Source organism: Pinus tabuliformis, chromosome 4_1, assembly GCF_031772625.1.
Source record: "Pinus tabuliformis cultivar Carrire ecotype Pingquan chromosome 4_1, CPIR1, whole genome shotgun sequence".
Lineage (NCBI taxonomy): Eukaryota > Viridiplantae > Streptophyta > Pinopsida > Pinales > Pinaceae > Pinus > Pinus tabuliformis.
In genome coordinates, this window is record NC_142303.1 from 594,689,417 (window position 1) to 594,703,372 (window position 13,956).

At 35.8% G+C, this 13,956-nt stretch overlaps 1 protein-coding gene across 1 annotated transcript; it reads right to left on the reverse strand.

Annotated features, from left to right (window-relative positions):
* Positions 1–8,213: 8,213 nt before the first annotated feature.
* Positions 8,214–12,432, reverse strand: LOC149177375 (uncharacterized). Its single transcript, XM_089421727.1, has 2 exons — positions 12,269–12,432; positions 8,214–8,667 (listed from the first exon to the last, which is right to left on the reverse strand). Exons 1-2 carry the CDS (start codon positions 12,430–12,432, stop codon positions 8,214–8,216), a joined length of 618 nt encoding a protein of 205 aa, XP_089277853.1.
* Positions 12,433–13,956: the final 1,524 nt, after the last annotated feature.

The following is a 13,956-nucleotide window of genomic DNA, read 5'->3' on the forward strand; positions in this document are numbered from 1 at the left end:
TATAGATGACATTAAATAATAAGTTAAATTAAAGGTTATTTGTGACATTTAAAAAAATTATTTATTTATAATTTAACTTTTAAATTTAACAATTATATAAAAATAAGATTAAAATAGTATTTTCATTTATTTTTATAGAGTTTTGGTTTTTTTTAATTATGTTTGGCTCAATATACTTTAATTTGATTGGCCATTTATATTCATTATTATTAAATTAATAATTTTGCTTAATAATAATGGTAAAATCATAAAGTCAACAACCAGTTAATAATTTATTAATTTCTTTGTTTATAAAATAAAAAATATTAATTTTCTTTGTTTGTCAAATAAAAAATCTAGTTCATTAACTATATATTTCACCTCTTTAAATTTAAACTTAGAACCTTTAAAAAAACCACCTATCCTTAAATAATATTATATTAAGAAATTATAATATTATATAAATTATTAAAAAAACTAGTATAATTGCTACGTTGTCTACATTGCTCTTTATATGCCTCTTCATCTGGCCTTGATGATGAACTACACTGGTTGGTTTGAAATGCATTGGCCAAAATTTTCTCTTCTGTGATTTCTACAGAAAAACTTTTCTTAAATATAAATATACTTTCAAACTACATTTTATATAAATTTATCATTTAATGGTAAGTCCAGCCCATTCTCAAAGTTCAATTAGTTCAATTTTTGTCATATACAGTATTGGTGACATTACATCAATACAAGTTTATGCTATTTTCTAAGACAAACTAGTGACATTACATCAATACAAGTTTATGCTATTCCCTAAGACGCCATGTATAGCTTTTAAGACGATGATCTTGAGAATTATATATATTAATATTTTTTTAATATAATCCTATTAGGCAGAAATTTATTTTAGTTATCACACAAAAGGCCAATTTCACAATAGAGTAGTCAATGTACCCAAGTTCACTCATACTCAATAAATTCAATGATATAGTAGACTACCTAATAAATTCAAATTCAATGATGTAATGGTCTACCTAGCAAATTTTTTAGGTAAAATACTCCAATAATTAATAGTTTTTTCCATTATTTAACATTCTCAAAACTCGAACTCATCTCCAACTAACCAATTTCACAATACAATATCACAATACAAGAGTGAATCTACCCTCGTTCATTCCTCATACTCAATAAATTCAATTGTATAATAAACTACCTAACAAATTCAAATTCAATAATATAATAATCTACCTAACAGATTCTTTCTTTAAGTAAAATACTCAATAATGAATGGCTTTTTCCGTCATCTAACGTTCTGAAGGCTCGAACTCATCTCCAACTAATCACCGTGACCTTTCACCTTAGCACGTGTACCTTCATTTAATTTTTTTATTATTAGTTCACGATTTCCATGGTTTAAAAAATAATACTCACCAAGCCCAACTTTAAGACATTATTGATTTACATTATTTTCCACAACAACCATAAGATACTCATATTTAGCCCATTTATGTGGATTTAATTTTGAATTCACAATTATTAAACAAAACGTGCCTAGACCATTTGTCAAATTGTGTTTAAACAACTACAAGACTCTAAATTTAAAAAGACATATTTTGAGATTTAGGGTAGAAATTAGGCCTAAGAGGACTGGTTGGAAAGGTTAAACAGAGGAGAATTATTTGGAAATAGATAGTTGACTATATCTGAAGATTATATACTCCTAAATTTCAGCAGAAAATGAGGTTTTAAATTTACAACAAATATAGTTTTCTAAGTGAATTTTTAGTAAAGATTTGATTGCTAGGACATTCTGTTGTTAGGATTTAAACTCGAGGTTATCTATTTGCTAGTGATACCATAGTAGGAAGCAATTGGGAGTTTATATTTAGTTAATTAAATTAGAATCTTTTTTTTGAATGTTTTTTTTAGATTTGGGTTTTGTTTTCAATTTTAATAGTCATTTAATTATAGTCTTGTTATTATTTTTGCAGAATTCGTCGAGGAAAACCACTACTTGAAATGTCTAAATTTTGGATTGGAGTTACAAAGGAAAAAGAAGATTTTTTCTAAATCTCAATATCATAATTCAAGTGTCTTGAAACATCTCTCCATTTTGAGAATGAAATTGTAAAGTATAAATAATAACTCTATAAAAGAGTTAATAGTTCCATTTATGCAAAAGAGAATACTCATTTGCACTATTGCAAGGCGGGTTTTTTTCTGTAGAATTAGAAAGAGGATTTTTCTAGGAGGAATTATTTGCACTTTTGTAAGGGAAAAATGTGAAAGGATAATTCAATCATTGGGAGTTGCTAATAAGGCATCCTGGTGCACTATTGTATTAGTTTGGTACACTGGTTAATTGCTTAATTAATTTATTCTCAGTTTTATTTTTAATCATTATTTTTTATGAATATATTGTTCATGGTTTTACGCTACTGTTAATATCATGAATATGTATGCTTATTTAAACTAATGAAAACCTATTTTTTTTCATGCTAGGCTTCGATTGGAATGGACTTGAGTAATGGGTTTATGTAGATTTACATGTTTTCGTTGATAAATATTTTTTATTGAATGCATGGTTTTCTATCTACTATTAATCATTGTTGCATCAATATAACTATTTTAAAGTTGTAATAATGCATTTAACAATGAATCCATTTTAATATTGAATTTAAACATGAACTTATCAACTGCAGATTTTATGAACTATTTCATTAATATGTAGGCTTATTATACACTTAGATTCAAATCCAGCCATTATGCTTTGTTCTTGATTGAGATTAGGACTTTTCCTTCTCTTGATTACAATAGACTAAATTTCCTTTTGTTTTCTGCATATTTATATTAGATTGCATCTGCAATTAGGAATGCATATTTGAAAGTCTCCTTTCGCAGGAGAAAGCATCCCCATGGCCTAGCCAAGCCCTTATTTCAACCAATTTAACATATTGCCTTCCTTCAAGCAACTAAAAGTAGGCAAGTATGCTCTTTTTCTTGTTAATATCAACTGTGAAGAATTTCATACACCAACAGGTAAACGCTAGATTTAGGGATAGTTTGCACATTTAGATTATTTTAGGAATTTAATTTAGATTAGATTTTGGTTGAGGCAATTACTACTGTAACTGGTTGAAATCACCACACCAAATGAAAAAGGGTCTAATTAGGACCCTAACCAGGTGATTTCCTTAATGTTGGACATGGTCATTTTTGGCTATCAACACAACTAAAGGTGTACACTTTCCAAAAAACACTCATAAAAGTAGTAACTATCTCAAACTCCACCACAACGGAGGAGGCTCTATTTTAGGGGTCACCTACTCTTTGAATCTCATCACAATGTGCCTAATCTTAACTTATCAATATGCACAAACTCTACTCCCCCTCTAGTTTTGAATGTATGACAACGTACAAGGAAGCCCGTGCTTGTAAGCATTCGACCCACTCAATATGTATATAATTTTACAAAATCTAACAAACATATTCATTTAAGGTGCGGGGAACACATTAGGGGATGGGGCATATTAACTCTTTCCAATTGATCCATAACATTATAATTTCCAAACCAACCTCTTTATTGGCCAATTTCTTTGCTTCGTGATTATTTTTTCAGAAAACATGAAATATCTTACAAGGTTGGAATTTGGGAAGGAGAAGTTTTTTTTTTTTAATATTTTTCAGAAGAGGGCCAACCACCATTTAAAAGATTAAAAAACCTAATAAAATAAAAATTTAATAAAAGAAAATTTTGACCAAATTAATTGCCATATTCTTTACATGGTCTCTAGTTCTTTTTGAATGAGGAATATAACACATAATATGGTCTTCTAAAATTCATGATGACTAGTTGAATGAGTTGTCCATATTTCTTTGGAAAGTTCTTGTTGCATTCACCTTTCTTCAATTGTATCCTTTTAACACAAGCCAATAATGGGGACCAAGGGAGAACAACTCTTTCTCTAATTCAATGACTTGAATTGATTCGGATTGGATCATGATATTTTTTTTCATCCATATCGATGCAATTAGAGTGGAAAAAATGGAACAATCAGCTCATGAGATCGTTTATACCAACAGAACCTAATTTGGCAAAACAGGGTCAGAAAACCTTCCGGGGGAGTTTTGATGCATCAAACAATGTTTTTTGGGGTAAAATTTTGCCTCTTTAGCATAAAACATTTTCATGTTATTCTACACACAAATATATTTCCAACGACGCAAGAAGCGCGTCAATTGGAATCGGTATGCAAAAGTTATGCCACTCAAAAATTGACCTTCCTGTTTTCATCACCATGGTTCAAGATGATGCTACCATGGAAAAAGGGGATAGCCATGTGATTGTGATGTAAAATACTCTAGAAATGTTTATATTATAACTCTAGTTAAGAGTTGATGTAGTCAAACTTAACCACTAGTAGGCTATCAAGTTGTGTTATGACCAGGCCACTGGTAGGAAGAGGCATTCCATTATTTCAAGTGCATTTGTTCCATAGCTGAGAAAAAATATCCAAGAGGGATAAGAGGTAGAGAACACAGAGGATTTTTGCACTATAGAAACCCAAAGGCCATAGGCCATACTTCTTTGTACCTGCAACCATATTTCCATACAGAGAAATAGAGCGGAGCAACCTCACCTTCTAGTTGGGTTTTCCCCCAAAAGGGTTTGCCAGAGCAAATCTTGTATCTTATGTCTGTGTGAGATTTTGATTTTTTTGTTCTCTATTTTCTACGTAATTTCCATTCGCATGTATGCACTAATTACAATAAAATCTACAGATCTAGAAATTTAATAAAACTGTAATAGTGTAGAATTTCATATTTTTAATATAATATTATTAGATATATTGTTATGAACGATTGTTTACAGATAATGAATTTCATCAAAATTTTCAAATAATGAATTCAATTTATTCTAGACCTTATGAGGACAATCTATCCCACTCATATCAAAAACAATTTCCCAAGCAATATAGGTCGTAATGGCCTCAAGTTTCTTTTTGTTGATGAAAAACTTCATCTAGTGATTGTTGTTAGAAATTAATTAACAAAGAAAAATACATAAAATATTGAGGAAACACAAACATAGAAATGCACAAAAAAAAAGAGACACAAAAATAAATGGTTCACCCAATTTGGGTTATGTCCATAGAGAAACAACCAATCCTTCCTTTTATATTATCCAACAAAATGAAGAGATACAACCTACAACATATCCATTGTAATTTCCTATTCTCTCTCACATAACCTCCTCCTCTCTCTCTCGCTCAAAATAATAATACATAGTCACAATATAATTCCCTTATATAAACCGAGGGTTGCCTTCCATGGAAAAAAAAACCTATATTAACATAACTTCTATTGTCAAATCATCAGCCTAATGAACGACCTAGATTGACTATGAAATGATAATATATTACAAGGCCCTGGACCCCCCGACGAGTATCATACGGGCAACGTTGCCACCTCATTTAGGTACCGGGGTCCAACGTAGCTGAGACCTCTGAATCATGAATATAATCAAGCTCCACACCCAATAATCCTTTCAATATGGAATATCAATCTTCATGTGCCATTAGATCCTTTTTATCTTCATTAGGGATTCCATGTATGGCTCCCAAATAACATTATTTTATCCATTCAAAATTATAAGATCAATATTAGAAGCCATCTTCAAGTTCCTGATAGATTGGACCTACATAAAAAATAAGATATATTCAACAAATCAATTATCCCATAGTAAACCACTAGATATCTTACTCAACATGATTTGAAAACAACAGGGATATGTAAAAACCAATAGCTTTGATACCATGTTCAAGATTAAGGGAACTTGAGAATAAAGAACAAAAAAAACAATCTTAAAGAAAAAATAGAATAGTAATTACTCTCCAAGATGATCATGGGAATTGTCTAAAGACATTGTTACAATACTTAATCACAATGCATTGTGATCATAATGTCACATTGCATGGTAATGAATCAATAATCAATTCAAAAAAATATCTAATGGTTGATGTGTTTTCATGCTACACATCGACTAGAGTGATTTCTGTTCATAGTTGAACTATATCCCTCTATAGGAGGACCAAATTTTGAAATCTAGAAAGTGCTAGATGATCCTCATGAACATGAAAGAACTAGCAAGTCCTCAATAATTCAAGGTCAGTTTCAATGTTGCACTACTTCCTCACACATGACTAACATGAATGGTTTCTCGTTTTCAAAATATTAAGAAAATAAGAAAAGGAATTAGTTGTGTTCATCCTCTCATTTGATAGCCCTATGTCTCAACATTGTCTAGCATTTTACATAATAAAAGATAAAAGTTTCTTTTTCAGAGAGAAAAAGCATAATATATTATATTGAGACAATATAACAGATATCAGATCAGTACAAAAGTCAAGCTATAACAAGCTGCAGAGGACTTTTTTCCCCTCGAAACATAAACCTGGAATGTGTCCCTCCGAGGAAGAAGAATTAACAAAAAATAATCTGTGCATATACACATCACATATAAGGAGCGTAACAGAGATCATAAACCATATGCAGATACAGATATGAGGACCTGATACCATAGAGAGACAAGAAAATATATACATCATACAAGTACGATGAAAGAGGCATAAAAAAGGAGATAACAAAATTAGAAATAAATAGCAGATCAGGGAAAGACCAGAAGAGATTATGCGCCCAGAGAAGTCCTGCATGATAAAGGATTTCCCATCCAAAATTACCTCCATGGACCATGAGCTTGATTCTAACAGAATACCCTTCTTTGACAAGTTGTCCGCTTGTTGGTTTTGTTCTCTGTAGATGTGTTGGATAGAGCATTCCTTTACAAGACCCCAAAAAAACATAATCCTGTCCATCCATCCAGTGAGGTGAGAACTCCTGATAAGGCACTTTCCATTGACGTGATCGATCATTACTTTGGAATCCCAAAAATTGAGATGGTTGAATATCCAGAAAAATGCAGAAAGCGAGAAGACCCGCTAGAGCCCTCGCCTCAGCCATGCTATTTGTACCCCTTCCTCCATTCCAAGATATAAGATATTGAAGATTCTCGTCCATAATAATATGGAATCCACAACCACAAGAATCTTGCTGTGCGACACCATCAAAGAACGCCCTAGGGGACCTAGAGAGAATATCTAGCTAAAGATTTCTATTGACATTTTCCAGATTGGGAGGCTTAATCGGCACAAAGTCATAGATGGAAATGATATGTTGAAATATATCCTTGAGAGGCAGGTTCAAATATCTGAAAATTTTGTTGTTCCTCCATTTCCACGTGCACCATAAGACAATGATAATGATAGGTCTCCATGACTCTCTCTATCCGCTCCACCAAAAGAAAGCTGTGTGCATAGAAACATGAGAAACTATAGGGAAACCATATAAAGAAGCCAGAGCATGCCATATATTCTGTAGAGAAAGGCATTGGAAGAACATATGAAAGTTGGTTTCCTCAGTTGAATAACACATTAAGCATTTGCTCGGTCCGTGCCAATTTCTTTTTTTTAGATTTTCCCAGGACAGATTTTTATTGTGGAACACCAGTGAAGAAAATAGAATTAATTTGGGAGGACAACCTGTTTTCCAGAAAACTAATGGAAACATGGAATCAGAGATTTTGGCCTTTTGGTCAATCAAATCTTTGTAAATATCGTTTACACACACCTGAGGATTTGCCTTGGGTGTCTTCCACATAAGGAAATCTTGCGTCCTGGACTTGAGAAATCCGCAGCTACTCAAAATATCCCTGACAGAATTCCATTGTCTCCCCAGGACCTCTGACATAACTAGATCAATAGCTTCCTTCCAGAGAGGAATAGGACCTTGCCATGCTTGAATGAGCTTGTCCCATGTAAAATAACCTTTTGCATGGAAAAAGATTAGAAGCCTTTCGGGAATGATTATACTTTCTCGTCCACTCATGATGGGATCTATACCAGTAATGATTCTGATGCCAGTCTGAAGACTCCAATAAAGATTCTTAAGAAAATAGTGCTCTATTTTGCGAAAACTAATCCATATAGCTGATCCATACCTGACTCTGATCCTTCCAATTCTGAACCAGTATTCCATGTCTTTGCCTTTCATGTATTTTTTTTTATAGCAACGCTCGAAGGCCCTTCCCCGAAGATTCCTCTCCAAAAGGATTTGCACAAGATTGCTTTCCCAAATTATCTCAGATCCATTAAACCCTATCCTCTTGAGGCTTTTGGTAGAGAGATCTACTCCAGACTAGTGAGACGATATTTTCTCTGTTCAGATTTGCCCCCCCAAATAAAATTTGCTGTAATCCTATTCATCTTCTGGATTATACTTGCAGGAAGATAAAATATGTACGCCCAGAATACAACAAGCTGCGATAGAAATGCTTGGGAAAGAATTATCCTTCCTGCCAACGTTAGAGACTTGAATTCCCAGGCAGAGATCTTTTTATAGTACCTATCAATTAGCCATTGCCAATCTGTCTTTGAGTAACCTTTAGCCTTTTGCTGAAAACCCAAATATTTGACACCCTCCTTGATTGACCTTGTCTCGACCCCAAACAGACCCGAGATCCATATCACAGTTTCCATATTGACATCATTGTGGAAACGAACAGATTTTGACTTGTTGATTTGTAATCCAGTAGCGTTTTGGAACCTATATAGAATGTCATTTAGACAAATCCATGAGAGTCTGCAAAGCATTGCAAAATTGAGTACATCATCCACAAAAAGATTGTGTAATAAGTAGTTGTTCCTGCATATTTTCACCGGCTTGCACTTGTTTTCAGAGACTGCCCTGTTTATATGAATGCTTAGAGTATTCATTGCAAGGATAAATAGAAGAGGGGAGAGGGGGCACCCCTGATGCAACCCCCTTTCAGATAGAAAAAAAGGAGAGGGGATCCCATTTAAGATGACATCATAGTTCACGTTCTCTACACATGCCATGATCCAGCTTATGGCATTTGATCTGAGGCCAATCTTGGCTAATAAGCATCTAATAAACCCCCAATCTAAGCAGTCATATGCTTTTTGTAGATCAATTTTCAGAATGGCAGCTTCTGTTTTGTTTGTGAACATAGAAAACAGGCTTTCTTGAGTATTTGTGACTGCATACAAAATATTTCTTCCCTTTAAAAAGGCATGCTGATCCTTTGTTAGGAAAGAGGCCAATGTTTCCTTTATCCTTTCCGCAATATTTTTTGAAATGATTTTGTATGTTATATTACATAAAGATATCGACCTATAATCTTGAAAGGAGACCGCATCCATTTTCTTTGGAATAAGAGCTATCTGGGTGGATGTTGTAATTTGATGAATGCTGCCAGAAATTCTTGCTGCTTCAACCATCCTCAACAAGTCTCTTTTGATGATATCAAAAAAATGGATGAAGAACTCTATTGTCCAGCCGTCTGGGCTAGGACATTTATCCTTTTTGAAAGTCTTCATAACACCTAAAAGTTATTCCTCTGTTATGGGCTGAAAGAGGCGATCATTCTTCTCGTCTTCAAACATTTGTGGAACTTGATCAATACCCCATAAAATATATTGAAATTTGCACTCTTCTCTCCTTTTATATTGGTTTTTAAAATGCCTCACAACTTCCTTTGTGATTTCTTGTTGTGAGAAGAGGAATCCCCCCCGACCATCACTGATTTTCCAAATGGTATTTCTTTCGCGCCTGGAATTAGCAAACTTGTGGAAAAATTTTGTGTTCCTGTCGCCTTCCTTGAGCCAGATTGCCCTACTCTTGAACCTCCAAAAATCCTCTTCCTGCTTCAGCAAGATGTGTTTTTTCCTTTCAAGGTCATTTATACGGCATCTCATGCTAAAAGGGAGAGAATGAGCGGCCATCGCTATGGATAAACTGTCCAATTCCTTCTGAGTTTCTTTGAGGGCCACTTTGTCGCCCTATCTTTTTTTAATCTGCCATTCTTTTACTACCCTTCTTATAGAGGATAATTTGTCTATGAAGGTCATAAATGGGGGCAGCATATCATTTGCCAACAATTCCTTCCATGTATTTGATATAACTTCATTGAAATCTGGTGTTTCCTGCCATGATCTGTTGAGTTTAAATGGATACCCCTTCTTAAAGCCCTTTTCATTCCATCCAAGATAAATCGGCTTGTGGTCGGATATGAACACGTTTTCAATTGATGAATAGGGCATGCCCATTTTATCAATAATACTATAATGAACAATAAATCTATCAATCCTCTTAGCGATGAATGCCTTCTCTATTCTTCCATTGCCCCATGTAGGCATCATTTTAGATGGAGAAATATCCATGAGATTCATATGCAAGAGTTCCAATTTTATGCGGTCAGCAAGCGGGTCATGTTTTCTGCAGTTTCCCCATCGTTCCTCTGGGCTTAGAGTAACATTGAGGTCTCCTACAATCATCAGAGAGTCAATATCAAAAATCTCTAAGGCAAAATTTTTTTCCCTGAAGGGAATTCTGTTCTTATAAGGAGCATAGATGTTCAGAATGTTAATGGGACAGTCTGTTCCTCTGATGGATGCAGAGACTAGAATGCCTGCAAAACATTTAAAATCTTTGGCTCTAATCCAGATAGTGTCCCATAGGACCGCCAGCCCTCCCGAAAGACCCTTTGCTTCCGATGCCACCATGTGCCATGAGGGAAACATTTTCCTAGAGTAGGAGATGGACACGTGCTTGCTATGCATAGTTTCCTGAATCAAAATACTTTTTGGCTGAGCTGAGTGAAACAAAGTCTTTAACACCAAAAATTTGAGGTCTGCCTCCAAACCTCTTATATTCATAGAAATGACGAAGGTCATTTGGGAGGATTTTCAACCATGCTTGCTCTAAGAGGCTGTATTTCTGACATGTCAAAAATGGGAACGTTTACCAAAGATAGGTTCCTCATACCTTTGTTTGTATCCTTTGACGACCCTCTAAAATGTCTACTACCTCCTTTGACCTTCTTTCTCACTGTTATATTTTTAGCAGAATTTGGGCTAATGAGGATAGGAGAAGGATTATTTTGTTTGTGGATGGTTAAGGGCTCCAACTCCAGGGACTTCTTACTTAAAATTAAGTCTAAGTCGCTATCATACACATTTACAGGAGACGAGACAAGGGAGTTTAGAGGGGTTGGGGATACCATCAGTTCTTTGCCTTTCTCTGATGGATTTTTCCTGGGAGTTGGCGAGGATGATGAAATGAGAATAATTTGAGTTCCACTGTAAAATCCTTGAAGGGCTGCATGATTGGGGGGGGGGATGGTACAACTTTTTCATCAATCAGTTCCGGTGGAGGCTTGCTTAGAAAAGATTGAGACTTTTTAACAGTATTGTAACCCTTATTTAACGAGTTTTCAGGCTTGTTGCTGGTGCCTTGAGAGAGTTCCTGAGAGATATCCTGCGAGGGAGAAATGAGATTCTTTTCCAAGATTTCCAAATTTTCCTGCATAGCTTCATTTTCCGTCGATACTGGCTGTAGGAGAAAACTTTTCCTTTTCAGACGGCATGGGGGAAGATACTCGGGTATTTTGATAAAACATTCTGCTTTTTAGCTTCTGGCGTCGTGAGCAATTTTTAATGAGGTGGCCTGTCCTGTGGCAGGCAGAGCATCTGAAGGGAATGCCCCAGAAATCCAGTCGTTGATTTATTTTTAGGTCCCGCTACGCAATCTAAATGTGGTCGGGAAATCCCCCCTGTAGGCCTTTTCAATGAGAATCCACGCAATTCGCTTGTCTTTCTCCCCCTTACATCTCGGGTCAACATAGAAAAATCTTCCAATGGAATTGCCTATCTCAGATAGAGTCTCCGTAGACCACATCTCCAGGGGAAGGTTTGGGAGCTTTATCGAGATCAAGTTGTTAGACGGAGTGTTTTTCAGAGGGTCATGCCCAATGTACCATCTATGGAGAGCAAGGAAGCTTCTTTTATGAACCCAGGGTCGGGACAAGATGGCTTCTACATCACTGGCACATAAAAGTGAAAGCAATACCACTCCTTCATAAGACTTGAAACAATGGGAAAATATCCTATCAATGGTTTCCACTGAGCTTCAAGCCATTTTCTCATCATGGCATCATCCATGTCTGGAAAATGCCACCTGCCCACTAAAGCTAGTTCCTGTAAACTTTCTATTCGCTCAGTGAGGTAGTCACTATCTAGTTTTAATGCAGCAGGGGGGGGGAGTAGTTTTTACAGGGTTGCGCGCTTTGTTGTAGTGATTTGCATGTTCATGCATGGCCCTGTATTTTGTTTGCAACACACTTTTATATTTTCCCTCCCTCAAAGGCTAGTCTCCCTGAAACCTATCCGCATTCTTATCAGCATTTGGCATTGATGGGCGGACCACCACTTCGTCCAGAGTGGATTGCCAACCTCTAGCTAATGTGGCATCTCTCCAATCCTTCTCAGCCTGAATTGTTGCCCTTACCATGGCCTCCGTGGCCGAGGCGTCAGACCCACCCTCCATGCGCCTCCAAACTCTACCCCCTGGCTAGGAATAAATGATACTTAATGAACTATATAGGTTTCAAATCAAGGGCTCATGCCCCAAGAAGCATGAAAAGATGGCAGAAACTGAACATAACACCTGGACTGAACAAACCGAGAGAAAAACACTTTAATACTCTTCTGGTAAAATGTATTGATGGCGTCTAAGCACGGGACAGAAATTAGACTATGGGAATGATTACCATATCGGGATTTTGAGCTAGGAATGAATGAAAAGAGGGAGTTTAATACTTCACTGACAAAGGATCTGGCGCTTGGAATTCGCTGGAAGGATGGTCTCGACTTTCTAGATGAGGGCTCGAAGTCAAATGAAGCTAGGTGTCCAAGAGAATTTACTAAAGCTTACAACACCTATTTATCACTCCTCCCCAAGTAGAATGAAATAAATGGCATAAACCTGTACATAACACTCGGATTGAAATAACCAAGAGAGAGCACTTTAATACTCTTCTGATAAAAGGTACTGTCGGCATCAAAGCATGGGACAGAAAGTATTCTGCGGATCTGGGAAATAGACCAAGGGAGAGATTTCCATATCAGGATATTTAGCCAAGAATAAATGATCAGCTGACCGGTTAAAGCATATTACTTGGATGGAGTAGTGCCAAGTGAGGGAGATTAATGCTTTTTTGACAGAAGATCCAACGCCAGGAAATTCGATGGAAGGATGGTCTCGTCTATCCTATGAGGGCTCAAGATCATATGGAGCCATGCGTCCAGGAGCATTTACTAAAGCTTATGTCACCTTTCACGGATCTCTATGAATTTTGAAAAAAACCAGGCCTTTAGACTTTTTGGATACCAGATATGGGATTTCGGGATCGGGAGGTGGTTTTCCGGCTCAGGAAACTAGGGCTCAAGATTGGAGAGAAATGACTCAAAACAGAACTCATGAGCTAATGCTGGAGACCTGCCTCTTACTAGAGATTCCCATTACTCGCTGATAGACTCTCTGTTCCTTACAGGATGTTAACTGGATGATTGATCATGGCAGCCAAAACAACAACAATATATTTTAAAGATACACCACCATGCTCCTAATTTAATTCTACAATCTGAGCAGGGTTTGTAAATCACTATGAACTTCTTCAAAATATGAATAATTACCCAAAACATATCTAAGTTACGATCATCCCCTGAGACTAGCTTAAGCACATAAAACACACATCCAAATTCTATATTTTTAAAGCATCACCTCAGAAACAGGATTTTAGGCTATAATGAAACTCACTGTTATCGTGCAAAGACTTTTAATTCATCATAAAAAGAAAAAGTTTAACTCCCTCTAGCTTGAAACAAGACAGATAAAACAAGCTGAATGAAAGAAAACACAGAGTCTGACCTTTACCAGGTGACTGCCGAGGGGAGAGCTGCTTTTATCCTCCAGCAGAAACCGAACCAAACATCACAAGCCAAATCCATGTAAAAAAGAGCACCAACGTGAAGAGCAGAAGAGGGAAAAAGGATATGCCCGCTTATGAGA

What these genes read in the sequence shown, in the direction of transcription:
- LOC149177375 (XM_089421727.1), bottom strand. Translation starts at nt 12,432, where the DNA reads ATGGAGGGTGGGTCTGACGCCTCGGCCACGGAGGCCATGGTAAGGGCA. An exon ending in GCTGATAAGAATGCGGATAG is followed by an intron (nt 8,668 to 12,268) that starts GTTTCAGGGAGA and finishes AATGCTTTGCAG; the next exon opens with ACTCTCATGGATTTGTCTAA.